At 42.3% G+C, this 27,338-nt stretch overlaps 1 protein-coding gene across 2 annotated transcripts in view; it reads left to right on the top strand.

Annotated features, from left to right (window-relative positions):
• Positions 1–27,338, top strand: part of ATF1 (activating transcription factor 1) — a 78,149-nt gene that overhangs the window by 27,459 nt on the left and 23,352 nt on the right. For both annotated transcript variants that reach the window (XM_066257859.1, XM_066257860.1), the window contains one exon: positions 21,894–21,994. In XM_066257859.1, coding sequence (XP_066113956.1) covers positions 21,894–21,994 — 101 coding nt within the window. Of the gene's footprint in view, positions 1–21,893; positions 21,995–27,338 lie in introns of those variants that run through there.

The following is a 27,338-nucleotide window of genomic DNA, read 5'->3' as shown; positions in this document are numbered from 1 at the left end:
ATATCTAATTTCTTCTGTGAGATCTGTGAGTAGATTTACAAATATGCTAAAATAAAATTTTTCCTATAGTATACACTTTAGGATAATTTTGATACATCATCTAATAACTGTGTCTATAGTGTTTTAATATTCTGGACTTGCCCCATAAAACTGTTAAACTGCAGCCCTCAAATTACATGACTGAACTAATCAACCAAAAAGGTACATACCGTATTTTTCACTCCACAAGATGCACCTGACCATAAGACACACCTAGGGTATTAAGGAGGAAAATAAGAAAGAAAATATTCTGAACCAAATGGTGTGTGAAAATATTTAATAAAATACCGTATTTTTCGCTCCATAAGACGCACGAGCATTTCCCCCTCCACTTTTTTTTGGGGGGGTGCATCTTGTGGAGCGAAAAATATGGTAATTTAAATTAACCAGTGTATATGGAGGAATTTAACATGAGATGATTTGTCTTGACATTAGATAAGAGATGAATGTTCCCGAAAATATAGAGTGAATGTTATACTCTGCACCTGAAATGTAGTATTAGCAAAATAATATAATAGTGTTAGTGAGGTTACTGAAAATGTCTGGCTGTTAGAAACTCAAAAGGTCTTGAGTATATATGAGTTTTTTCAAAGGTAATATGAGTATACACAGTAGCATTCTCTGTTGATAAAAGAAGCTTTTGTGGTTATAGGACTAAGAACAATTGTACCTTAGAAGGAAATATAGTACAATGTGTCACTTAACAACTATTCAGAAGAACCATGAACAGCAAGTTTCAGTTCTTCAGGTTAAGAGTTCAACTTTGTGGCCCTGACTGGTTGTTTCAGTGATAGAGTGTTGGCCCAGTGGGTGGAAATCCTGGGTTCAATTTCCAGTCAGGGCACACAGGAGAAGTGACCATCTGGTTTTCCACCCTTCCCCCTCCCCTTCTCTCTCTCTCCTTCTTTTCCTTCCGTCCCTCCCTCTCTCTCCCTCCCTCTTTCCTCCTCCTGCAGCCACTGCTTGCTTGGAGCAAGTTGGCGCTGGGTGCTGAGGATGGCTCCACGGGCCTCACCTCAGGCACTAAAATATTTTGCTTGGTTGCTGCGCAGCAGAGCAGTGGCCCCAGATGGGAAGAGCCTGGTCGGGGGCTTGCTGGGTGGATACTGGTCAGGATGCATTTGGGAGTCTGTCTCTGCCTCCCTGCCTCTTATTTAATTAAAAAAAAAAAAATTCAGCTTTGTTGAAATCACTTAAAAATACTGAGTTTGTATCTCAAACTTTTCATATTCAGTGCATTTTCTAAATGATATAATTATGAGTACTTGTTTTACTTGAGAAAATATTTTGTAGTTCTTTTATATCTTTTACCATGAAGTTATAGAATGTGTATGGTTTTGGTCACAAAATTTATGTCAGGAACTACTTTGTAATACAACTATGCTCTCATGGAATCTATAGTAAAATTTTAAAAAAGTTTAGTATGCACTCAGCCTGACCTGTGGTGGCACAGTGGATAGAGTGTCAACCTGGAATGCTGAGGTTGCTGGTTCAGAGCCCAGGGCTTACCTGGTTAAGACACATATGGGAGTTGATGCTTCTTGCTCTTTCCCCTCTCCCCCTCCCTCTCCCTCTTTCTCTGAAAGTGAATAAATAAAATCTAAAAAAAGATGTTTAGTGTGCACTCAAAAAGAAGGTATATTCTGTAACTCTTAGATGCATAGTTTTTTTAAAATTTTTTATTAATTTTAATTTATTGTGTTAACATGAATTCAAGTGTCCCACTCAGTATAATTCTCTCACCCCCACTGCCTTGTCCCCCATTGTCCGCCCCCACTTTCCCTTTGGGATTTGCTATCTTGTTATCCCTATCTCTGTGTTATGTATACATATGTATATATAATTTCACTAATCCCTTCACCTTCTCTGATGCCATCCCCTCATCCCCCTTCCCTCAGTGTCCTTCTGCTCCCCATTACCCTGCCCTGCTTCTATTCTGTTCCTCGGTTCACTTTGTTTGTTACATTCCACATAGAAGTGAGATAATATATGTCTTTCTTTGCCTGGTTTATTTCACTTAGTTTAATAATCTCCATCCATGCCATCGCAAAAGGTAAGATTCCCTTCTTTTTCACAGCCATGTAGTATTCCACTGTGTATATGTGCCACAGCTTTTTAATCCACTTGTCCTCTGACAGACACTTGGGCTGTTTCCAGCTCTTGGCTATTGTAAATAATGTTGCAATAAACATGGGGGTGCATATCTTCTTTTGAATCAGTGATTTGGTATTCTTAAGATATATTTCTTAAAGTGGAATAGGTGGGTCAAAAGGCAGTTCCATTTTTAATTTTTTGAGGAAACTCCATACTGTTTTCCACAGTGGCTGCACCAGTCTGCATTCCCACCAGCAGTGCAGGAGGGTTCCCTTTTCTCCACACCCTGGCCAGCACTCATTGTGTGTTGATTTGTTTATGAGCACTATTCTGACAGGTGTGAGGTGGTATCATCTCATTGTGGTTTTAATTTGCATTTCTCTGATGATTAATGATATTGATTGGATGCATAGTTTTATCTGTATATTTACTAAATCAGCTTTGTTAGTTGGGTTATTTAAATTTGTATCTATTGCTTTTTTGTCTACTTGTTCTATGACTAACTGAGAGAAATGTATTAATCTTCCATTATAATTGAGGACTTAACTTCTTTTATTCTTCAGTTTATGGTGTGTTACTATGTGTTATAAAATGAAGGTGAATTTTTTAAAATTAAAACTATTGGGGTAACATTGTTTAATAGGATCATTTAGGGTTCAAGTGTACATTTCTGTGATACAGGATCTGTATATTGCATTTTATGCCTACCACCAAAGTCACACCGTCATCTATCACCATGTATTTGGCCCCTTTTACCTCCTCAAACCCTCACATCCTTTCCACTGCTAACCATCATACTGTTGTCTGTGTCTAAGAGTTTAACTTTTACATTCCACATATGAGTAAAATGACATAATTTTAAGATTTTTCTGACTGTCTCATTTCGTTTAGCATAATATTCTCAAGGTCCATCCATGTTGTTGCAAATGGTAGAATTTTATCTTTTCTTATGGCTGAGTAGTATTTGAAGGTAGATTTTCAAATTATTGCATATTCCTGGAGAATTGTTCCTTTTATCTTTGGTCTTTTTTTTTTTTTTTTTTTTTTTTGGTATTTTTCCGCAGTTAGAAGTGGGGAGGCAGAGAGACAGACTGCCATATGCGCCTGACTGGGATCCACTTGGCATGCCCACTAGGGGGTGATGCTCTGGCCATCTGGGGCATTGCTATGTTTTGGCCAGAGCCATTCTAGTGCCTGAGGCAGAAGCCATGGAGCCGTCCTCAGCGTGCAGGCCAGCTTTGCTCCAATGGAGCCTTGGCTGTGGGAGGGGAAGAAAGAAATAGAAAGGAGAGGGAGAAGGGTGGAGAAGCATATGGGTGCTTCTCCTGTGTGCCCTGACCGGAAATTTAACCCAGGACTTCCACACGCCAGGCTGTGTCTTTATTTCTAGAAATGCTTTTACCTTAAAGTCTAATTAGATAACTAGTTTGGGTTTAATTTGGTAGTATCTTTTCTTTTTTTTTTTTTTTTAGCTGAGGGAGGTCCTCCAGCCAAGCCTGATGATCCCAAGCTCACGCTGCCGACTTCAGGGTTTCGAACCTTGGTCCTCAGTGTTTTCGAACCTGGGTCCTCAGTGTCCCAAGCCAATTCTCTATCCACTGTGCAACTGCCTGGTCTGGCTAATTTGATAGTATCTTAATGGTATCTTTTTCCCTGCACTTTTACTTTCAGACTTTGTGTTTTTACCTGGGGCCATGCTTGCAACCGAGCTGTTTTTAGCAACTGAGGTGAATGCTCCACAGAGCCATCCTCAGCACCTGGGGTCTGTGTGCTCCAACCAGTCAAGCCATGGCTGCTGGAGGGGAAGAGATGGGTGGGTAGAGGCGTGGAGAAGCAGATGCTCACTTTTCCTATGTCCCCTGACCAGGAATCAAACCAAGGACATCTACACACCAGGCCAACACTCTATTATTGAGCCAGGGCTAGGTATATCTCTTGTTAAAAGTATATAAGTATATATATATGTTGGGCAGATAAAATGTATTATGCTCACTTTGTTAAAGAGGCCGTTGCCCAGGTGATATTAATGTGTGTTGAGAATTGTTGTAGCCTGAGGCTTGGTTTTGGGATTAAGCCTGTCCCACCCTTTTTGGTGTGAGGTGGTACAATCCTATCATGCCTCATAGAAGTGATTTTGTATTAGAGACTTCCCCATTATGTATATTGGATTAAGGGTTTGGATTTCTACACTATAAAATGGGAACGGAGCGGGAGTTTGCGCTCTTGGTTCCTGAGGTTAGCATGAGAGAGCAGAGAGAATAGAGCCAGCAGCGGGAGGAGGCCACGTGGAGAAGGCCAGGAAAAGCAGCCAAGATGGCGGAGTACTGAGTGAGATGCCAGTTTGTACAGAGTTTGTATCTGGGATAAGGAAGGAAATGGGGAACTGAGGAGAATAAGGCTGTTGAGCTAGAAACCTTTGATTCTAGGAAACTCGGATAAATCAGTAGCTTTGTGAGCACTGAATGTGACTGGGTTTTGGAGCCCAGTGTGTATTTTTACTTGCCCGCCGGGTGCAAGCTAGATTAAAGACTATGGCCCACCAGTTTTTGGCTCCATGGTTTCTTTACCGACTGTCCGAATCCAATGCGAACCTGCATGGGCTGGGCTCCTCTGATAGTGGCCCTGGTCTTGGCTCCTGGCTTTACAATATATTTTTAATCTAGCCTCCTAGACATCCCCCACCCAGGTTTTAGATAATTGTGTATTGTGTGTGCTTAATGAATACTCTTGTACATATCTATGCTGCACATGAATTGCTTGGTCATAGAGTTTGCAAATGTTTAGTTATAAAAGATAGTGCCAACGGTTTTACAAATTTGTACCAATTTACACCACCATGAGAGGTTATGAGAGCACTGTTGATCCATTTAAATGCCCAAAATTGGTATTGTTTCTTTAACTTATAACCATTCTGTCAGGTATGTAACAGTAGCTCATTGTGGTTTTTTGTTTTATTTGTTTTATGGTGGTATAACTTGACATTAGTTTCAGGTGTACAACATAGCCATTCGACATTTGTATACATTGTGAAATGATCATTACAGTAAAGTCTATAGTTAGCATCTGTCTCTATACCTAGTTAAAAATTCTTTTTCTTATGGTGAGGACTTCTAAGTTTTACTCTTCTAGCAACTTTCAAATATATAACACAGTATTATTAACTATAGTCACCACACTGTACATTATGTCCCCCTGATTTATTTATTTTATAACTGGAAGTTTGTACCTATGGACTCCTTTCGCTCATTTTGCTCCCCCCCAAACCTCCACTTGTAAAGTGGAGTAAAGTGTAAAGGTAATCAGAACTGGTAACTAGCAGTCTGTTTTGTGTATCTATGAGCTTCTTTTCTGTTTGTTTGTTTTAATTCCACATATAAATTAAATTATATGCTATTTCTCTTTCTATGACTTATTTCACTTAGCATAATGCTCTCAAGGTTCATCCATTGTTTCACAGATGGCAGGATTTTATTCTTTTTTGTGGCTAAATAGTATTCCTTTGTAGTCTTCTAGACTTTGCAGACCTTTTAGTCTGTGTATATTTAACATAATTACTGGTTTAAACCTACCATCTTATTTTATACTTTTTGGCCCACATGTTCTTTCCTTTCTTTTTTTTTTTTTTTTTACAAAGTCAGAGAGAGGGACAGATAGGATCAGACAGACAGGAACAGAGAGAGATGAGAAGCATCAATCATCAGTTTTTCATTGCGACACCTTAGTTGTTCATTGATTGCTTTCTCATACGTGCCTTGACCGGTGCCTACAGCAGACCGAGTAACCCCTTGCTCAAGCCAGCGACCTTGGGTCCAAGCTGATGAGCTTTGCTCAAACCAGATGAGCCCGCGCTCAAGCTGGCGACCTCGAGGTCTCGAACCTGGGTCTTCCTCATCCCAGTCCAACGCTCTATCCACTGCACCACCGCCTGGTCAGGCTGTTCTCTCCTTTCATGTCTTCTTTTGAAGTATTCTCATTTTATCCCACCATCACTTGTATCAATTTAGACTGTACATAAACTAGATTACTACTTTTTTTAGTGGTTATCCCAATTACAGCATGCCTACTTAGTAAAGTGTAAAGGTAATCAGAACTGTTATAGTCCTCTCAGATAATCCACTGACCTTAGAACCTTCTTTCTTTTTTTTTTAAAGATTTTATTTATTGATTTTAGAGAGAAGAGAAAGAATGAAAGGTGGGGTAAGAGTGGGAAGCATCAACTTGTAGTAGTTTTTTTACATATGTATCTTGACCAAGCAAGCTGGGGGTTTCAAACTAGGGATGTCAGACCTTAGCACAGGGGTCCCCAAACTTTTTACACAGGGGCCAGATCACTGTCCCTCAGACCGTTGGAGGGCCGACTATAAAAAAAAAACTATGAACAAATCCCTATGCACACTGCACATATCTTATTTTAAAGTAAAAAAACAAAACGGGAACAAATACAATATTTAAAATAAAGAACAAGTAAATTTAAATCAACAAACTGACCAGTGTTTCAATGGGAACTATGGGCCTGCTTTTGGCTAAAGTCAATGTCTGGTTCCATATTAGTCACTGCTAGCCGTAACAAGTGATATGATGTGCTTCCAGAGCCGACGTGTGCATCCCGCGTCACCGGAAGTAGTAGTGTACGTGAGTGACGCTGGGCTTGCGGGGCTGCTACATACAGTACTCCAGGAAGTATTCACTGACCACCAATGAAAGAGGTGCCCCTTCCGGAAGTGTGGCGGGGGCCAGATAAATGGCCTCGGGCCGTAGTTTGGGGACCCCTGCCAACGGAGCCAAAAACTGATGGGCCATTATCTTTAATCCTAGCTTGCACCCAGTGAGCAAGTAAAAACACACTGGGCTCCAAAACCCACTCATTCAGTGCTCACAAAGCTACTGACTTATTCGAGTTTCCTAGAATCAAAGGTTTCTAGCTCACCAGACTTATTCACCTCTGTTCCCCATCTCCTTCCTTCTCCCTGCACAAACTCTGCACTAACTGGCTTCTCACTTGTTGGGCAGATAAAATGTATTATGCTCACTTTGTTAAAGATGATGCTGCCTACGTGGAGGCCGTTGCCCAGGTGATATTAATGTGTGTCTCTGTGGGCTGTGGGCAGGCAGGATCCTTGTAGCCTGGGGCTTGGTTTTAGGATTAAGCTTTTCCCACCCGTTTTGATGTGGGGTGGTACAATCCCATTATGCCCCAGATAAGTGACTTTGTATTAGAAACTTCCCTATTTTGTATATTGGATTAAAGGTTATGAATCTACACTATAAAATGGGGGCAGAACAGGAGCTTGCGCTCTTGGTTTTTGAGATTATCATTAGAGGGGAGAGCAGAGAAAGGCCACGTGGAGGAGGCCAGGAGAAGCAGCCAAGATGGCGGAGTGTTGAGTGAGAAGCCAGTTTGTGCAGAGTTTGTGCAGGGAGAAGGAAGGAGATGGGGAACAGAGGTGAATAAGTCTGGTGAGCTAGAAACCTTTGATTCAAGGAAACTCGGATAAGTCAGTAGCTTTGTGAGCACTGAATGTGACTGGGTTTTGGAGCCCAGTGTGTGTTTTTACTTGCCCGCCGGGTGCAAGCTAGGATTAAAGATAATGGCCCATCAGTTTTTGGCTCCGTTGTTTCTTTACCGACTGTCTGAATCCAATGCGAACCTGCATGGGCCAGGCGGCTGTGATGGTGGCCCTGGCTACTGGCTTTACATCACTCAACACTCCACCATCTTGGCTGCTTCTCCTGGCCTCCTCCACATGGCCTTTCTCTGCTCTGCTCTCTTCTCTAATGCTAATCTCAGGAACCGAGAGAGCAAGCTCCCGTTCTGCCCCCATTTTATAGTGTAGAAATCAAAACTTTTAATCCAATATACAAAATAGGGAAGTCTCTAATACAAAGTCACTTATCTGAGGCATGATGGGATTATACCACCCCACATCAAAAAGGGTGGGAAAGGCTTAGTCCTAAAACCAAGCCCCAGGCTACAAGGATCCTGCCTGCCCACAGCCCGCCCCCAACACACATTAATATCACCTGGGCGACGGGCTTCCATGTGGGCAGTGCCATCTTTAACAAAATGAGCATAATATATTTTATCTGCCCAATACCCTGCGTTCAAGCTGGTGAGCTGTGCTCAAACCAGATGAGCCTGCGCTTAGGTCGACATCTTCGGGGCTTTGAACCTGGGTCCTCTGCGTCCCAGTCCAACACTCCATCCACTGTGCCACCACCTGGCCAGGCTGAACTACGATTTTTAAAATTTCAAGTATTATATATTTATAGAAAATCTGTTTGGCTCTGGTCAGTTTACTCAGTAGATAGAGCATTGGACTGAAGTGTGGATGTCCTGGGTTCAATTCCCAGTCAGAGCACACGGGGAAGTGACCATCTGCTTTTCTCCCTCTTCCCCTCCCACAGCCAGTGGCTCCCTTGGTTCGAGCATAGACCCTGGGTGTTGTAAAGTACCAATCTTACTTCTGCAGGTTTTTGTAGGGACACCATGTCCAAATGAATTTTTGAGGAGTTTTATTGATTAGGCCAGCCGCATATGACAAATATGGGGTATAGCTGACCCAAATTGTGCAATTTCAAATATAACTCAGAGGCTGGTTATATACCCTTGACTACGTACAGGTTGGGGGGGCATGACATCATGGCACAATCATTAACAAGCTTATAACATTTGTCTAGAGCATCTATAAACAATGTTAAAACTTTCAAGGTAACACAATAGTGATGTCATTTTACATATCAAAGACATTCATAAATCTTTTAATGTCTATCTCTCCTCCTTTGTCTAGAGGTATATGTTACTCTCAGGACTCCAGGAAGGGAGGGAGAGTTAAAATCAGTGTAGGGTATGTAAATTTGTCTCTTATTGAAAGGGAAAGGAAGTTCTTCAGATAACCTTAATCCTTTCAGAGAACTATAGTTAAACTAAATGACCCAGTTGTCCTTGCAAGCCAGGAAACTCCCATATCCTTCTCCCTCCATTCTCTGAAGAAGGACAGGGCAAGAGCCTGACTTTTTCTTCTAAAATACTAATATTAATTTTTGCAATTCTTTTGTACCTTACCACATTCCCCACTGGTTTTATATTCTGAGTCAAATCCTTGACTCATTTTAACAAGGTGTATGAGGCAATTCTTAATTTTTATAAACTTCCTTAAGTATTCAGAAATAACTGGCTTTTATAACAACTTACTTTCTTTTCACTTTCAAAAGTATTTCCATAATCTGTACCTTTTATTATTATTATTTATTTAAAAAAATTTTTTTTATTCATTTTGAGAGGAGAGAGAGAAAGGGGGGAGGAGCAGGAAGCTTCAACTCCCATATGTGCCTTAGACCAGGCAAGTGCAGGGTATTGAACCGGCGACCTCAGCATTCCAGGTTGATGCTTTATCCACTGCAATATACCTTTTATTATTAAAACTATACAATTCCTTTTAGTCAGAATTCTTAAAAAATATCTTAACCTGTAATGACAATTAAGCTGGCTTTCCTTTTACTCCAGTTTCCCTTCTCCTTCAAAGTCTGATTAAAAGGAGTTCCTCAGTGAGTTTCTTCATGCATTAGCCATACGTAGACCAACCAGCTTCCTGTTTGTGGCTGGAGCAGGGCATGCTGCTGTCCTTCTTAGGTTTAACTTACAAGGGTTGGTGGGGTCAGTCTCCGTTGTCCACGAGGGTGTCTTTGCTGGGACTGCAGGCTTTAGCCGGCTGTGGTGGACCCAGGTGGGCATGTCTTCTACCTTGGCAGCTGTAAAGCCAGAAGCCATGGCCAGGGTCACTACTATCAAAGCAGCCTCTTGGCCTATTTAGGTTCGCATTGGATTCGGACAGTCGGTAAAGAAACAGTGGAGCCAAAAACTGATGGGCCATAGTCTTTAATTCTAGCTTGCACCCGGCGGGCAAGTAAAAACATACACTGGGCTCCAAAACCCAGTCACATTCAGTGCTCACAAAGCCACTGACTTATCCGAGTTTCCTAGAATCAAAGGTTTCTAGCTCACCAGACTTATTCACCTCTGTTCCCCATCTCCTTCCTTATCCCAAATACAAACTCTACACAAACTGGCATCTCACTCAGCACTCCACCATCTTGGCTGCTTCTCCTGGCCTACTCCACGTGGCCTTTCTCTGCTCTCCTCTGCTCTCCTCTGCTCTCTCTTCTAATGATAATCTCAGGAACCAAGAGTCCAAACTCCCGTTTTGCCCCCACTTTATACTGTAGCTTCACAACCTCTAATTCAATATACAAAGTAGGGAAGTCTCTAATACAAACACTTCTCTGAGGCATGATTGGATTGTACCGCCTACATCAAAAAGGGTGGGAAAGGCTTAATCCCAAAACCAAGCCCCAGGCTACAAGGATTCTCAACACACATTAATATCACCTGGGCGATGGCCTCACATGGGCAACGTCATCTTTAAAAAAGTGAACATAATATATTTTATCTGCCCAACAGCAGCAGTGGGAGTTGTCAGGATCACGGTGTGTGGACTCGTTCACGTGGGAGTCAGTCCTTGGGTGATATATTTCTTTACCCAGACTGAGTCCCCAGGTTGAAAAGGATGTACCAGATCTCCTGGCAGTGCTGGAAGCGCCTCTGTAAATCCAGTAGCAACAGCCACCATCACAGCCGCCTGGCCTGTGCAGGTTCCCATTAGATTCAGACAGATGGTAATGAAACAACGGAGCCAAGAACTGGTGGGCCATCATCTTTAATCCTAGGTTGCACCCAGCGGGCAAAAAATACACACAGTGGGAAAACACTTCCCTTTCCATTCAGGGCTCCCAAAGCCACTGACTCATCCGAGTTTCTAGAATCAAAGGTTTCTACCTCACCAGCCTTATTCACCTCTGTTCCCCATCTCCTTTTCTTTGCACAAACTGGCTTCTCCTTCAGCACTCTGCCATCTTTGCTGCCTCTCCTCTCCTCCACGTGGCCTTTTTCTGCCCTCTTCTAGCATGGGCTCCTCTGCCCCATTGTATAGTGTAGAAATCAAAACCTTTAATCCAATATATAAACAAGGAAGTCTCTGATACAAAGTCACTTATCTGAGGCATAATGGGATTCCTCATGAGAGTGCACCACCCCCTATCATTGCAGTAGTCAAGGGTATAGGGAAAGGCTTAGTCTTAAAACTTAGCCTTAGGCTATAATGACCCTGCCAGTTTACAGCCTGTCCCCCACACCCAATGCAAACTAAAAGCGAGCAAACATATATATCATATTTACAAACTTATTTGACCAACAACCTCTCGGACAGTTTTTTGAACAGCCTGCTGAGTAATCTGCAGATCCTATAGGTACTTAAGGAAGGAGTGGTTACTTCACTCAGCTTTTATCTCTTCTTTGAGTTTTGGTAGTAAGGGAGGGGGTCTTCCAGACATTATTTCAAAAGGCATAAATCCTTCTCTATAGGGGGTACACCTTGCCCTAAGGAGGGCCAGTGGGAGTAAGGTTGGCCAGTTTTCACCAGTTTCAAAAACAAATTTGGTTAAAGTTTCCCTCACTATTCGATTCATGCGTTCTATCTGCCCTGAACTTTGGGTGCCTATAGGCATAATGTAATTTTTAATTAGTTTCTAATTAATATTGAGTGCCTTTCCTACTGGCTGTGAGACCTTGGATATAAATGCTGGCCCATTATTAGACCCCATATTAATGGGCAAGCTTAATCTGGAAAGAATTTCATATAGTAACTTTTTTTTTTTTTGTGGCAGAGACAGAGTCAGAGAGCGGGACAGACAGACAGGAAGGGAGAGAGATGAGAAACATCAGTTCTTTGTTGCGGATTCCTTAGTTGTCCATTGATTGATTTCTCATATGTGCCTTGACCAGGGGGGCTACAGCAGACCGAGTGACCCTTTGCTCGAGCCAGTGACCTTGGGCTTAATTAAGCTGGAGAGCCTTGCTCAAACCCGATGAGCCTGAGCCTGCACTCAAGCTGGCTCGGGGTCTTGAACCCGGGTCCTCTGCGTCCCAGTCCAACGCTCTATCCACTGCGCCACTGCCTGGTCAGGCCATATAGTAATTTCTTAACAGCTGTTATTGTGGTCTCATTGCTAGTAGGAAAAGCTTCTATCTACTTGTCAATTACTTTAGTGAAATTTATTTCTAAATGTTTACCTGGGAAAGTTCCTCTCTCCCTGTTTTTGTTTTTTTTTATAATTTTTTTTACCTTGCTTAGTATTTATTTGGGCACAAACTAAACATTCAGACATTATGCCTTCTGAAATAGATTCTAACTCTGGCTTTTTAATTTTTATTTATTTATTTTTAATTAATTAATTAATTTTAGGAGAGAGAGGGATAGAGAGAAAGAGAGAAGGAGAGGGAGGAGCAGGAAGCATCAACTCCCATATGTGCCTTGACCAGGGAAGCCCAGGGTTTCGAACTGGCAATCTCAGCATTTCCAGATAGACACTTTATCTACTGTGCCACCACAGGTCAGGCTAAGTCTGGCTTTTTTTAATTATCCCTTTCCTGCTAGCAAAACCTTTTTCTAATTGGTTGCGAATAAACCTTTGGCAACAAGGTTCTAGTAAAGTCATTAAAATTTCCTAAAAACCCCACTGGTTTTAGGGCTACCTTATTGGTAGTATTATCAGCTGCTTGGTTTTTCTTGAGTTTCTAGGGAGTCCCCCTCTTCTGTTGCCCTGAACAGTGGATGAAGGCCACTGTTTCAGGAGAGCAGGCTCCTGCATTGTTGGGGTAAGGGTTTGAGCCTCACCTTTGTTAGTTTTTAAGCCTTCTCCTGATGGCCCCTCTTCGACTGTGCCTTTCCCACTCTTTTATTACTAAGATCTTTTCAAAACTTTTCCCCACACCCTTGACCAGGGGTCCCCAAACTTTTTACACAGGGGCCAGTTCACTATCCCTCAGACCATTGGAGGGCCAGACTATAAAAAAAACTATGAACAAATCCCTATGCACACTGCACATATCTTATTTTAAAGTAAAAAACCAAAACGGGAACAAATACAATATTTAAAATAAAGAACAAGTAAATTTAAATCAACAAACTGACCAGTGTTTCAATGGGAACTATGGGCCTGCTTTTGGCTAATGAGATGGTCAATGTGCTCCTCTCACTGACCACCAATGAAAGAGGTGCCCCTTCCGGAAGTGCAGTGGGGGCTGGATAAATGGCCTCAGGGGGCTGCATGTGGCCCGCAGGCCATAGTTTGGGGACCCCTGCCCTTGACTGTTGCATGATGTGGGGTGGTGCACTCTCATGAGGAATCCCATTATGCCTCAGAGAAGTGACTTTGTATCAGAGACTTCTTTGTTTGTATATTGGATTAAAGGTTTTGATTTCTACAGTATAAAATGGGGCAGATGGGGGGGGCTCTCTCTCTCTCTCTCTCTCTCTCTCTTTCTCTTTTCCTGCTATTAGCATTGCAGAGGAGAAGCAGCCAAGATGGCGGAATGCTGAAGGAGAAGCCAGTTTGTGTGGAGAGAAGGAGATGGGGAACAGAGGTGAATAAGGCTGGTGAGGTAGAAACCTTTGATTCTAGAAACTCGGATGAGTCAGTGGCTTTGGGAGCCCTGAATGGAAAGGGAAGTGTTTTCCCACTGTGTGTATTTCTCACCTGCTGGGTGCGACCTAGGATTAAAGGTAATGGCCCACCAGTTCTTGGCTCCGTTGTTTCATTACCATCTGTCTGAATCTAATGGGAACCTGCACAGGCCAGGCGGCTGTGATGGTGGCTGTGGCTACTGGCCATACACCACTCTACTAACTCTTCACCCTCTCTCACTCAACTGTTCACAGTCCAGGAACCCCCCAATTAGATAGTTAAGGAGTGTGCTAATTTTTTGCCCACTCACATAAGAGGAGCTTTAAGCTCAACTAACCCTATGGGGTTAGCTCCCAATTTAACTCCTAAGAGGGGTTCTGAGTTTGGAGCCCTAGTGTACTAGCAGGTTCTACATCTCTAAGATCTAGAACTGCACTATTCAGTGTGGCAGCTACTAACCACAGGTAGATATTTCAATTTTAATTTAAAATAAAATCAAATAAAATTTAAGCCTGACTTGTGGTGGTGCAGTAGATAAATCCTCAACCTGGAATGCTGAGGTCACCGGTTTGAAACCCTGGCCTTGCCTGGTCACATATGGGAGTTGATGCTTCCTACTCCTCCCCACCTTCTCTCTCTCTCTCTCTCTCTCTCTCTCTCTCCTCTCTGAAATGAATAAATAAAAATTTAAAAATCAAATAAAATTTAAATCTGTCCCTCAGTCACACTAGCTACATTTACAATGCTTGATACACACATGTGCTATTGACTAGCTTGTTGGATAGTACAGATATAGAACATTTTCATCATTACAGAAGGCTCTGTTAGTGCTGAAAAGTAGTAAGTGGAGGTAGTCATCTATATTTCAGCCCCAGGTTAAAACTGGAGGACTAACTTGCTCTTTTCCTCCTTTGAGAGAGATCTCAGGGTTCCAGTGGTAGTCATCCTGGTCCCTACCACCCACTAGTGGGCGTTCCAGCTTTCATGGTGGGCAGTAGCAGAGCAACCAAAGTATAAATAAAAAGATAGATTTAACTATAGTAAGTTATTTTATAAAGATTTTATTCTGCTAAATTTAGCAAAAATCCGACATAAAGTACCTGGTAAGTAATTATTATTATATGCTTTAACTTGCTGTAACTCTGCTTTATAAATTTTATAAAGTAAAGTTACTTCCCTACTTTATAAATCACCATTACTGTGGAACCGGTGGGCGGTTAGAAAATTTTACTACCAACAGAGATACAAAAGTGGGCGGTAGGAATAAAAAGGGTTGCCTACCCCTGGTTTAGATGATCAAGGTTGAGAGTGGGGGTGGGAAGACACCAGGCTTTGGGAGCTTGAATAATGAGCATTTTATTATTTTGTGAGGTTAGAACAGTGATAATAAAGGAGAGGGACAACTACAAGCTAAAATAAAATTTGGTGCTTTTATTCCTTTATGCTTGTCAGGTCCAGTTTGTGCAATGATTGCTTTTATTGTTTTAGAAATGCAAGTCAATCCTATTAAGGCTTTTCACTTTAGTTACGTAATTGGCTTAAGTTGGAATCTGAAAGGTAAGGGGACTTTTCATTTATTTTCTGAGTGTCATGGTAACTCCAGATCTGGACTCTTTAGATTTGTGAATTCTCAGTCTAGTTTTACCCTTTAATTTCTACATCTCTGTATTGAGCTGTTGTCAAAGAGAAACAAAGCTGGACACTCGGTAAAGATGGCAAGATGGATTCCATTCAAACTAGTGTAGTAGGGAAGAGAATTGAGCTCAACACTGCTGAATCAAAGGTGGGAGCACTGGGCTATGCTAAAGAAAAGTACTAATGTTGTTAGGTAGGAAGGTTGGTCATTGTGATTAAGCCAGCTGTTTTTGCTAATTGATGCTTATCAAAGTTCAGCTCCTACCCTCCCAGAGACAGAACCCTATCTTGCTGATTACATTTCAAGGGATGGTTCCCAAGTTTTGAGAAAGACATTTCTGGTTGTAAGAGAATTATATCTTAAGGGTCAAAGAAAGGATTTACAACTGCAAGTTTTCTAAAGTAAATGTTCTAAGAAAAATGAGGTTGGGGGCCTATAGTCAGGTTTGTTTGTTTTTATTATTTATTGTCTTAGAGGAGGGGAGAAACATTGATTTGTTGTTCCACTTATTTATGCATTCATTGGTTTTTTGGTTTTTTGGGGGGTTTTTGTATTTTTTCTGAAGTGGGAAGCAGGGAGGCAGAGAGACACACTCCCGCATGTGCCCGACTGGGATCCACCTGGCAAGCTCACCAGGGGGCGATGCTCTGCCCATCTGAGGCATTGCTCTGTTGCAACCAGAGCCATTCAAGTGCCTGAGGCAGAGACCACAGAGCTGTCCTCAGCGCCCAGGCCAACTCTGCTCCAATGGAGCCTTGGCTGCAGGAGGGAAAGAGAGAGATAGAGAGGAAGGAGAGGGGGAGGGGTGGAGAAGCAGATGGGTGCTTCTCCTGTGTGCCCTGGCCACAAATCAAACCCAGGACTTCTACATGCTGGGCCGACGCTCTACTGCTGAGCAACCAACCAGGGCTCCTCATTGTTTGATTCTTATCTGTGCCCTGACCCAGAATTGAACCTGCAGCCTTGGTGTATAGAGAGGATACTCTGACCAGCTTAGCTACCCAGCCAGGGCACCTATAGTCAGGTTTGGGCTGGAAAAAACAGTAAATTATTTTGGTAGCATTGAACTTTCTTTTTCAGGCAGGCATTTTAAAGGGGTTAGGGTTATCCTAGAGACATGGCCTTGAGCTGATAGAAGTTGTGTTAAATTTGGTCACGTTCCTATTGTGGGGGTGGGGGGGAGGTTAGATGGAGTCATTTGTGCTGAGAACTTATATTTCTCAGTAGCTGGTTAAAATTTTATATATAAAAGTTCATGACTTGGGCATTTTTGGAGAATGATAGACTGGAATTTAATGCAATCTTAGGAAGGGGAAAAGAACCTTTAATGTAAGTTAGGAAGGTGACCTGAGAAGCAACTTGGATTTTTTGTGATTCAAGTCCAAGATGAGTGGTATGAACCATAGTAGTCCAGAGGAAAGGCGAGAAATCTATTACCTGAAAATATCTGAGAAAGCTTCTTTTTTTTCTCTTTCTCTCTTAATTTGTTGATTTTGGAGAGAGAGGTAGGAAAATATCAATTTGTTGTTCCATTTAAGATTTCATTGGTTGATTCTTGTATGTTCCCTGACCCCGGGGATGGAACCCCCAACCTTGATTTATTGGGACAACACTTGAACAAACTGAGCTATCTGTCCAGCTAGGGCAGGAAAAAGCTTCTTGAAAGAAGAATTTACCTAAGAAAGCCTTACAGGATGATAGGTGAGCTTTTTTTGGTTTAGCATTTTATTGTAGTATTTCCATGAAACCCCATTTGATTTCCCCAGAAATAAATGATGACCTTGTGATTTAATTATTTACTTGAAATAATTTATCTTTCCTTAAAGACACTGCTCAAAGTTGGTATTTCTCTCACATTTTGACTCCTGATTGGTTTTCATCCAGATCTCTTTAGAATAACTTGTGCTAATGTAGCCTCTGTGTTTTTTTTGCACAGTCGATTCCTCTGCTCAAAATACCTTCCAACCCGCTCAGCAGTACACACTTTCAGGGAATTATCTTTCAAGATCCAGCTGAAGTAGCACTCTTACTTTGCTCCCACAGTACAGTACTCTGTACTTTTCCTCTTATGTTGTAGCCCTTACTCTGTTGTAATTAGTTTGTACTCTTAACCCCATAGTGCAGTCCCTGGCCCACAGAAGATACCTAATGTTTGGTTAATAGATGTCATTAAATATAATAAGCTATGAAATGTGTCCTCCAGTGTTAAGAACTCGGCTATCTTATGTGCATAGATACAGTATATATTTTGTTAATGAATTTTTATTTTTAGATATCATTAAGAGGATCTGCACCAGTGACAATTGTACCTCTTCCTGGAGAGGAAGTACAGGTTCAGGGGGTCATCCAGACAGCTCAGTCTTCTGTAATTCATCCACCACAAGTGCAAACGGTACAGAAATTCAAAGACTTAGTGGTTGAGAGAGGGTACTTCTATACCGAGTCTTCATTGAAATTGCTGTAGTTACTATAGTATCTATAGTATAAATCAGGATAATAATAAAGTTGTGATACAAATTAGACTATAGAACAGATGAGGCAAATAGAAAAATTTTAGAATTTCTAGTTTCATATATACAATACCCAGTGAAAACAGAAAATTTGGGGGGGAATTACTACTTAGAACTTAAGAAAATGCTTTCTTAAGGGAAAGCATTTTTCTTTCTATTTTTTTATATGACAGGGGTACCTATTCTTCTTCAAAAAGAGAATTCAGAAGCAAGGGTGATATTGTCAGCATCTTAGCAAAATAAGAAATTACCTATCTTACATTTTATGGAGGTCAAATCAAAGAAAGCTCTCATAGTAAAGTTCTCATTTATATTTATTCATTTTAACACCTGCCAACACAAAGGAAGGAAAGAGCCATCCTGGGTTCCTTTTCTTCCTAATCTTTCTCCTCATTTTATTTTCTGGTTCCTGTCAGTCTCATAATGCCTTTGGTCATCTCTCATTTTTAGAAGCAGCTATCCTAGAGAAAAAGCTGTGTATTCCATTTTTCCTCCTGAATATAGTGTCTAGCAGTGTTGTCAAATCTCGAGTTGCAGTTTTATGTGGTTTTCCTGTATGAAAGGTGGCTGCTACATGGATGTTTGAGTTTTTGTATGAAGATTTTATTCTTATACATATTCTTTTTTTTTTTTTTTTTTTTTTGTATTTTTCTGAAGCTGGAAATGGGGAGAGACAGCCAGACAGACTCCCGCATGCGCCCGACCGGGATCCACCCGGCACGCCCACCAGGGGCCACGCTCTGCCCACCAGGGGGCGATGCTCTGCCCCTCTGGGGCATCACTCTGCTGCGACCAGAGCCACTCTAGCGCCTGGGGCAGAGGCCAAGGAGCCATCCCCAGCGCCCGGGCCATCCTTGCTCCAATGGAGCCTCGGCTGCGGGAGGGGAAGAGAGAGACAGAGAGGAAGGAGTGGGGGGGGGGGTGGAGAAGCAAATGGGCGCTTCTCCTATGTGCCCTGGCCGGGAATCAAACCCGGGTCCCCCGCACGCCAGGCCGATGCTTTACCGCTGAGCCAACGGCCAGGGCCTCTTATACCTATTCTTATAAATATTCTTATAAATCAACACTGCCTGGCCCGTGGTGGCGCAGTGGGTAAAGCGTCAGCCTGGAATGCTGAGGTTGCTGGTTCAAAACCTGGTTGAGGGACATACGAGAAGCAACTCTGAATTGGTGTTTCCCTTGTCTCTCTCCTGGCCTCTCTCTCAGTCTCTCTCTCTCCTTCCTCTCTAAAATCAGTAAATAAATTGTAAAAATCTTTAAAAATATATATTATTAAAGCTTAAGGAAACATGAAAGTGACAAATTTTTTTTATTATTTTGTCATTATTTGTTACTTATTTCTTAATTATTATAGATTCTTTTCTATCCAAAAAATAAGATTTAATGTAAGATATAAATAAGTAGTTGTACATTACAACTTGTTTTCTTTAAATTTTTAAAAATTTATTGATTTGAGGGAAAGAGAAACATTCACTTGTTGTTCCACTTATTTATGCATTCATTGGTTGACCCTTATATGTGCCCTGACTGGAGATCAAACCCATCCAGGGCCTAAAACTTGTTTTTGAAGATTATAGAATGTAAAAGAAGCTTCTCTGGAAATTTAAGATTGAAGTCTAAATAATTTAGAGGAAAACTTTCTATAGATAGTAGTTGTAATGTAGAGAATTAATTTATGTCCTTTCTAGAAGCCTGTTTGGATTATTTTATTTTTTAAAATGAAGGTGAAGTCAGGTGTAACAATGCAAATTTGCACAAATTTAATACATTTTAAAAGTTTAAAATTACTTGTTTTCTCAATTGTAAGATAGTATTATAACTTAAAACCTTGCATATGGTTACTGTATTGACATAGTTTTAAAGGGTTTGTTATGAGTAATGGGTTTTTTTTAAGGTGAGAGGAGGGGAAATAGTGAGGCAGACTCCTGCATGCACCTGGACTGGGATCAACTCGGCAACTCCATCTAGGGCCAGTGCTTGAGTCCTGAGCTATTTTTAGTACCTGACACTGATGCACTCTAAAGGAGTTATCCTCAGCATCTGGGGCCACACTTGAACCAATCAAGCCAATGGCTGCAGGAGGAGAAGAGGGATGAAGGGGGAGGGGGATGGAGGGAGAAGCAGATGGTCACTTCTCCTGTGTGCCCTGACCAGGAATTGAATCTGGGATATCCATACGCTGGGCCAGTGCTTTATTCACTGAGTCACCGGCAATAATAGTTACATTTAATGTGTATTTACTGTGTGCCATGCGTTAAGTGCTTTACATGTCTTATCTCATTTAATTGTGAAGTGAGATAAAGCTATTACAGATTTATAAGTAGCATATGTTTATACCTGCCCTTGTCAGTGACCTCTACCTTGCTAAATTGAATGATCTGGATTTTTTTTTTTTTAATTTAGTGAGAGGAGGGGAGGCAGAGACAAATCCCCTCATGCGCCCCAACCAGGATCCACTCAGCAAGCCCACTAGGGGCTGATGCTCTGCGCATCTAGGGCCCTTGCTCAGTTGCATCTTGAGCCATTTTTAGCACCTGAGGCGGAGGCTATGGAGCCATCCTCAGCACCTGGGGCCAACTCACTCTTATAAAGCCATGGCTGCAGGAGGGGAGGAGAAGAGAGAGAGAGAGAGAGAGAAAGAGAGAGAAATGAGAGGGGGAGGGGTAGAGAAGCAGATGGGTACTTCTCCTGTGAGCCCTGACTGGGAATTGAACCCAGGACATCCACATGCTGGGCCAATGCTCTACCACTGAACAAACTGGCCAGGGCTTGTTTTACTTCACCTGTCAGCATCATTTGAAATGGTTAATCATTCTTTCTCCTCAATATACTTGTCTTCTCTACTTTTCCAAGGACATTTCACTCATTTAGTATTCTTCTTGCCTTACTGGTGGCTTGGTCTCAAGTTTCATTTGCTGGTTCCTCCCCTTTTTCTCAACCTCTTAATGTTTAGAATGTTCCTGGGTTTTGTTCTTGGTCCAGTCTTAATGACTATCTAAAGCAGGGGTCCCGCCTGACCTGTGGTGGCGCAGTGGATAAAGTGTCGACCTGGAATGCTGAGGTCGCAGGTTCAAAACCCTGGGCTTGCCTGGTCAAGGCACATATGGGAGTTGATGCTTCCTGCTCCTCCCCCCTGTTCTCTCTCTATCTCTCCCTCTCTCTCTAATAAAAATGAATAAATAAATAAAAAATCTAAAAAAGTAAATAAGTAAAGCAGGGGTCCCCAAACTACGGCCCATGGGCCGCATGCAGCCCCCTGAGGCCATTTATCCGGCCCCCGCCGCACTTCTGGAAGAAGCACCTCTTTCATTGGTGGTCATTGAGAGGAGCACATTGACCATCTCATTAGCCAAAAGCAAACCCATAGTTCCCATTGAAATACTGGTCAGTTTGTTGATTTAAATTTACTTGTTCTTTATTTTAAATACTGTATTTGTTCCCGTTTTGTTTTTTTACTTTAAAATAAGATATGTGCAGTGTGCATAGGGATTTGTTCATAGTTTTTTTTATAGTCTGGCCCTCCAACGGTCTGAGGGACAGTGAACTGGCCCCCTGTGTAAAAAGTTTGGGGACCCCTGCTCTAGAGTCTACCTTTAAGGACCATCTAAAGAGCTGTGACTTGCAAATGTATATGTATCCCAGACTTTTTCCCAGATTTACAGGCTTGCATATTCAGCAGTCTCTTCAATGTTATTAATATACTTAATAATGAGATATTAGTTGGATATCTAATCATATTTCAAAGTTAGATAGCATTAATGATTAAAGAAAAACTCTGAGTAAGGTGAATCAGTATAACAATAGGGTGGAGATCAGAGATTGGTTTTTATAGCTCTAGTGAAATAGTATTGCTTTATTTTGGGAATAGAATTTCTTCATACTTCTGAGCCAGTTGTATGTTCCCTTAATTAGTTTAGGCTCCTGAAATAAACTCTCCTTTTTCTATTTCCTTTTGTTTCTTTTCTTTTAGACCTTTGATTTAATGACAAGTACGTGAATTTGGGGGTAGGAGACAGGTCATTTTTTTGAAAGTAAAAATTAACTTCATTTCCACTTTCATTGTTCATCATAGTGAAACTATTTCTGTTTTTTAGGTATCATCTTTATCAGAAAGTGAAGAATCTCAGGACTCATCTGATAGTATAGGCTCCTCACAGAAAGCGCACGGGATCTTAGCACGGCGCCCATCTTACCGGTGAGTACTGTCCTAGCAGACCCTGCTGTGCTATACTACCAGATGATTTCAGATGGTGTTATGTCAAAGCAAACTAGATAAAGAGAGAGCTTGTGTTTGTATAGGAAGGGGATTGTTAAAGACAGATTCGAGCCAGATTATGAAGGGCCCAGGTTGCTGTGCTAAAGAGAAATTTAGACTTATTTTTTGGCAAAGTATTAGATTTCCAAATTTATCTTTAGATATTTAACTTTAATAGCAATATGAAAGGACTTTAGATTTTAGGAAATAAATTACTTTGTATTTCCTTTCTTAACTTCCTAACTCTAAGCCTTTGTTTCTTATGTGTCCCTTTGCTGAAACACTTTGTTCTATATTCTACATAACTCCTACATATACTTGAGGCCTCCCTTCCTCCTGGAAGCATTCTCTGATTACCTTCTCTCCAACTCTCCTAAGACCAACTCACGTCTTTCTTCTCTGGCATCCTTTTACTGATCCCTCTTATAGTATTTATCTCATCCTGTTGGAAATCCAGTTTCTTTAAGGTCATAGCCCATGTATTAATTTTTGTGATCCAAGGGCCTAGTTGAAGTGACCCTATAAGATTAGTATCAATAATTACTGAATGAATGGAGAGCTGGAATTAGTACAACTAATTGACAGAAAGCTGTTGAAATAATCTGGGTGGTTTCATATGGATAGTGGAGTAGCTTTGGAGTGGATGGGTTTGAGACGCTTCTATGGTAGAATTGACAAGTCTGATGACTAGATAGATGGTAGGAAAAATGGAAGACAGAAAGGATGAAACCCTGTCTCTGAAGTATATAAACAAATACAGAAAGAATTTTGATGTTATGAGAGAACTACATCTGCAGTACAGTCATTTCTGCCTGGTAGAGTGGGAAAGACTTCATGAAAGATGTGATTTAGATCAGTACCAATCCAACAGATTTTGTGAGGTAGGGGCAGGGAAGAGTTTTGTAAGGCAGGAAAAGAGTTGCTTAGGCTGAGGGAACAGTGTGATCCAGGGGTCCCCAAACTGCAGCCCCCTGAGGCCATTTATCCGGCCCCCACCGCACTTCCAGAAGAGGTACCTCTTTCATTGGTGGTCAGTGAGAGGAGCATAGTTCCCATTGAAATACTGGTCAGTTTGTTGATTTAAATTTACTTGTTCTTTATTTTAAATATTGTATTTGTTCCCGTTTTGTTTTTTTACTTTAAAATAAGATATGTGTAGTGTGCATAGGGATTTGTTCATAGGTTTTTTTATAGTCCGGCCCTCCAATGGTCTGAGGGACAGTGAACTGGCCCCCTGTGTAAAAAGTTTGGGGACCCCTGGTGTAATCAAAGGTAGATTGTATTATAAGAAAGAGATTGGCCTATTCTGGGAATTGGGAATTGAAGATATAAGAGGAAGGATAGGTTTATCAAGAAAAGATAGATAGGAGCCAGATTAAAGAAGGTTGTTACAAAAATATATATATATGAGGTAGAAACATATCAGTAGGAATGGTCTGTTAGTTTGCAAATTGGCCCCTGTATACAGAGGGTGAGGAAAGACTAAAGAAGGAGGCAAAGTCACTCCAGATTGGTAAGTGGCAGGTCTAAGAGGCAAGGAAACTTACTTAAGAGGCTTTTCTTAAGTGACTGCACAATGAGTGGATCTCTTGCCCATCAGAATCTTAAAAGTTTAGCCTGACCAGGCAGTGGCACAGTAGATAGAGCATTGCACTGGGACGTGGAGGACCAGGTTCAAAACCCAGAGGTCACTGGCTTGAGTACGGACTCATCCGGCTTGAGCGTGGTATCATAGACATGACCCATGGTCACTGGCTTGAGCCCAAAGGTTGCTGGCTTGAAGCCCAAGGTCGCTGGCTTGAGCAAGGGGTCACTTGCTCTGCTGTAGCTCCCCCTCCCGCCCTGTCAAGGTACATATGAGAAAGCAATCAATGAACAACTAAAGAGATGCAACAAAGAATTGATGCTTCTCACCTCTCTCCCTTTCTGTCTATCCCGCTCTCTGACTCTCCCTCTTTCTCTGTTAAAAAAAAAAAAGTTTTATAGGGGACTTACCTAGGTTCAGTCACTTATACCATTACTTTTTCTTCTTCTTTTCCAAGTGAGAGGAGGGGAGATAGAGGGAGAGCAGGGGGAGGGGAGGGGTGGAGAAGCAGATGGTCGCTTCTGTGTGCCCTGACTGGGAATCGAACCCAGGACATCCACACGCCAGGCCAATGCTCTACCACAGAGCCAACTGGTCAGGGCCACTTATACCATTACTTATGAGTGATCACCAGCCAAACCACTCTTGAGTTCAGCTGTGGCTGCTGCAGTTTGTCCCTTTCTCCAGGCATCAGCAGGAGTTTCCCTCATTCCCTCTCTACAGGCCTTGGAGGCTGCCACAAGAACAGGGGCAGGAGCCTTTGGAGTATGTACATACTCTAGTAGCACCTGCATTTTTAGAGACTCCTCTGCTGCAAATAAATATGCTCCTTAGAGTGGGGTTTGAGCCATGGCTGAGGTGAGTTGTTCTCAAAACCCAGCCCTTGATAGGAAATTCTTACTGTGATATGTTAGTCCTTTGTGAGAGGTTCTACCTGGAGGAGAGCTGTATATACTGCTAGGAGCTGTTGATCCATGGGGCCACACTGGATTTCTGTCCCCTTCCAGATCTGGGACCAAAATCCTAGGGTACTCTATCTTGTCTCTGCCACAGGGCTCAAACCCATAACCTTCAAGAGTTACAGACACGTCTAACTCAAATGGTAGCCCTGCTTGGGAGATGCACAGAGCTTTAAATTGCTTCAGTAGAACTTTTCCCTTCTCAAAGGTGGCCTACTGCTCAGATTCCCATTCCTATATGTGCCCTTTCCTCACCAGGCTGTATAAGGGAGAGAGAGACTGTGATAGGTCGGAATAAAAGTCCTCATAACCCCCAAATCCCTACAAAGGCTTGAATCTCTTTCTAGTTCTTAGGAGTTGAATAGTGTTCTACCTTATCGATCCCAGCTTCTGGGACAATACACATCTTGCCCAACCAAAAAACTCCCAAAAGCTTTACAGAGGGTACCTGGGCCTTGAACTTTCTGCAGGTTCACTGCCCATTCTCTCTCTCACAGATGTTCCAGCAAGGTCTGCAGCAGAGGCAAGTCTTCTTCACATGTTAACATTATGTCATCAAGTAACAGGCCCATTTTACTTATGTGAAGAAGAACAGGCACAGATCTTGAGCCACCATCCATGACACTGTGGGGCTGGGCAAGAAGCCTTGAGTAAGTCCTTGGAAAGTCCATTATTGCCCCTTTCATGTGAAGGCAAATTGATTGATCTTAGTTATCAGAAACTTGTACTTGGCAGTTTTTTCCATGAATTTCCTCAAAGATGAAGCACTTTTGCAAAAGCTTCAGAATAAAGCAATAATTGTAAATGACAAAAGACTTAAAAATGGTCATGGTTAAAGATCTTACTGAGCAATCATATAATGCAGTTGATAAGGAACTTCAGTTATTTCTGTGATACACATTTTAAAATTATGACTGATGGCATAATACCAGAATTTATCAGAATTTTAAGAATATAATAGAAATATACCCTAAAGAAGTTTAGCATCATCTCTTATTTGACAGTGCTTCCTGTGTAATTTAACATATCAAATAAGCTTAATTAGTTTAACAGCTCTTATAAGGAGAGATTTTCAGGGACCCTCTGAAAAATCCCAAAGTTAGTTCAAGATCAACAAGATGTTGCCTGACTAGGCAGTGGCATAGTAGTGAATAGAGCGTTGGATTGGGACACAGAGGACCCAGGTTTGAAACCCCAAGGTCGCCAGCTTGAACACAAGCTCATCTGGTTTGAGCAAGGCTCACCAGCTTGAGCCCAAGGTCACTGGCTTGAGCAAGGGGTCACTCAGTCTGCTGTAGCCCCCTGGTCAAGGCACACATGAGAAAGCAATCAATAAACAACTAAGGTGCCATAACTAAGAATTGATACTTCTCATTTCTCTCCCTTTCTGTTTGTCTGTCCCTGTCTGTCCCTCTCTGTCTCTGTCACCAAAAAAAAAAAAAAAAAAAAGATCAACAGACTTCATTTAGATACTGATTCTTGAGAAGTTTGTCAAAAATATCTAAAGGTTTTAAAACACTTGATTAAATAGGATCTTAGGTTATTGTGAAATAATATGTTTAACCAAAGTGCAAAAGACTTCAAAGGCAAAATAACATAGTTATAAAAAACCTTAACTCTTTTAATAGAGAAGACTCAGTTTTTTAAAGTAATCAAAGACCTGATAAGGACAACGTGAACCACAGGAAATATTTTTTTTTTTTTTTTTTAAGTTTTTTCTGAAGCTGGAAACGGGGAGAGACAGTCAGTCAGACTCCCGCATGCGCCCGACTGGGATCCACCTGGCATGCCCACCAGGGGCAAAGCTCTGCCCACCAGGGGGCGATGCTCTGCCCCTCCAGGGCGTTGCTCTGCCGTGACCAGAGCCACTCTAGCACCTGGGGCAGCGGCCAAGGAGCCATCCCCAGCGCCCGGGCCATCTTTGTTCCAATGGAGCCTTGGCTGCGGGAGGGGAAGAGAGAGACAGAGAGAAAGGAGGGGGGTGGGGTGGAGAAGCAAATGGGCGCCTCTCCCAAGTGCCCTGGCCGGGAATTGAACCCGGGTCCCCCGCACGCCAGACCGACGCTCTACCACTGAGCCAACCGGCCAGGGCCAGGAAATAATTTTTTTTTTTTTTTCATTTTTCTGAAGCTGGAAACAGGGAGAGACAGTCAGACAGACTCCCGCATGCGCCCGACCGGGAACCACCCGGCACGCCCACCAGGGGCGACGCTCTGCCCACCAGGGGGCGATGCTCTGCCCATCCTGGGCGTCGCCATGTTGCAACCAGAGCCACTCTAGCGCCTGAGGCAGAGGCCACAGAGCCATCCCCAGCGCCCGGGCCATCTCTGCTCCAATGGAGCCTTGGCTGCGGGAGGGGAAGAGAGAGACAGAGAGGAAAGCGCGGCGGAGGGGTGGAGAAGCAAATGGGCGCTTCTCCTGTGTGCCCTGGCCGGGAATCGAACCCGGGTCCTCCGCATGCTAGGCCGACGCTCTACCGCTGAGCCAACCGGCCAGGGCAACTCTCCTCACTTTCCCAGAGATTTTACCTCTTAGCATCCTAATCAGGCTTTGTCTTAGCACTCGGATCTTAATCCATGATGGCTTGTGACCCCTTAGCTCTACAAAATGGCATACAGTGGTCTCTAACTTACTATTCTGCTCTCCTACCTTGCATGCTAGTCCCAAAGCTAGCAGAATAGTGAATACCTGCACATCCTTCTTTTTTTTCAACCCTTCTTCCACTTTCCAACCCAAGCTT

Source organism: Saccopteryx bilineata, chromosome 2 (genome assembly GCF_036850765.1).
Source record: "Saccopteryx bilineata isolate mSacBil1 chromosome 2, mSacBil1_pri_phased_curated, whole genome shotgun sequence".
In the NCBI taxonomy this organism is placed as follows: Eukaryota; Metazoa; Chordata; class Mammalia; order Chiroptera; family Emballonuridae; genus Saccopteryx; species Saccopteryx bilineata.
Note: the sequence above shows the minus strand (reverse complement) of the source record. Positions and strands in the feature narration are given on the sequence as shown.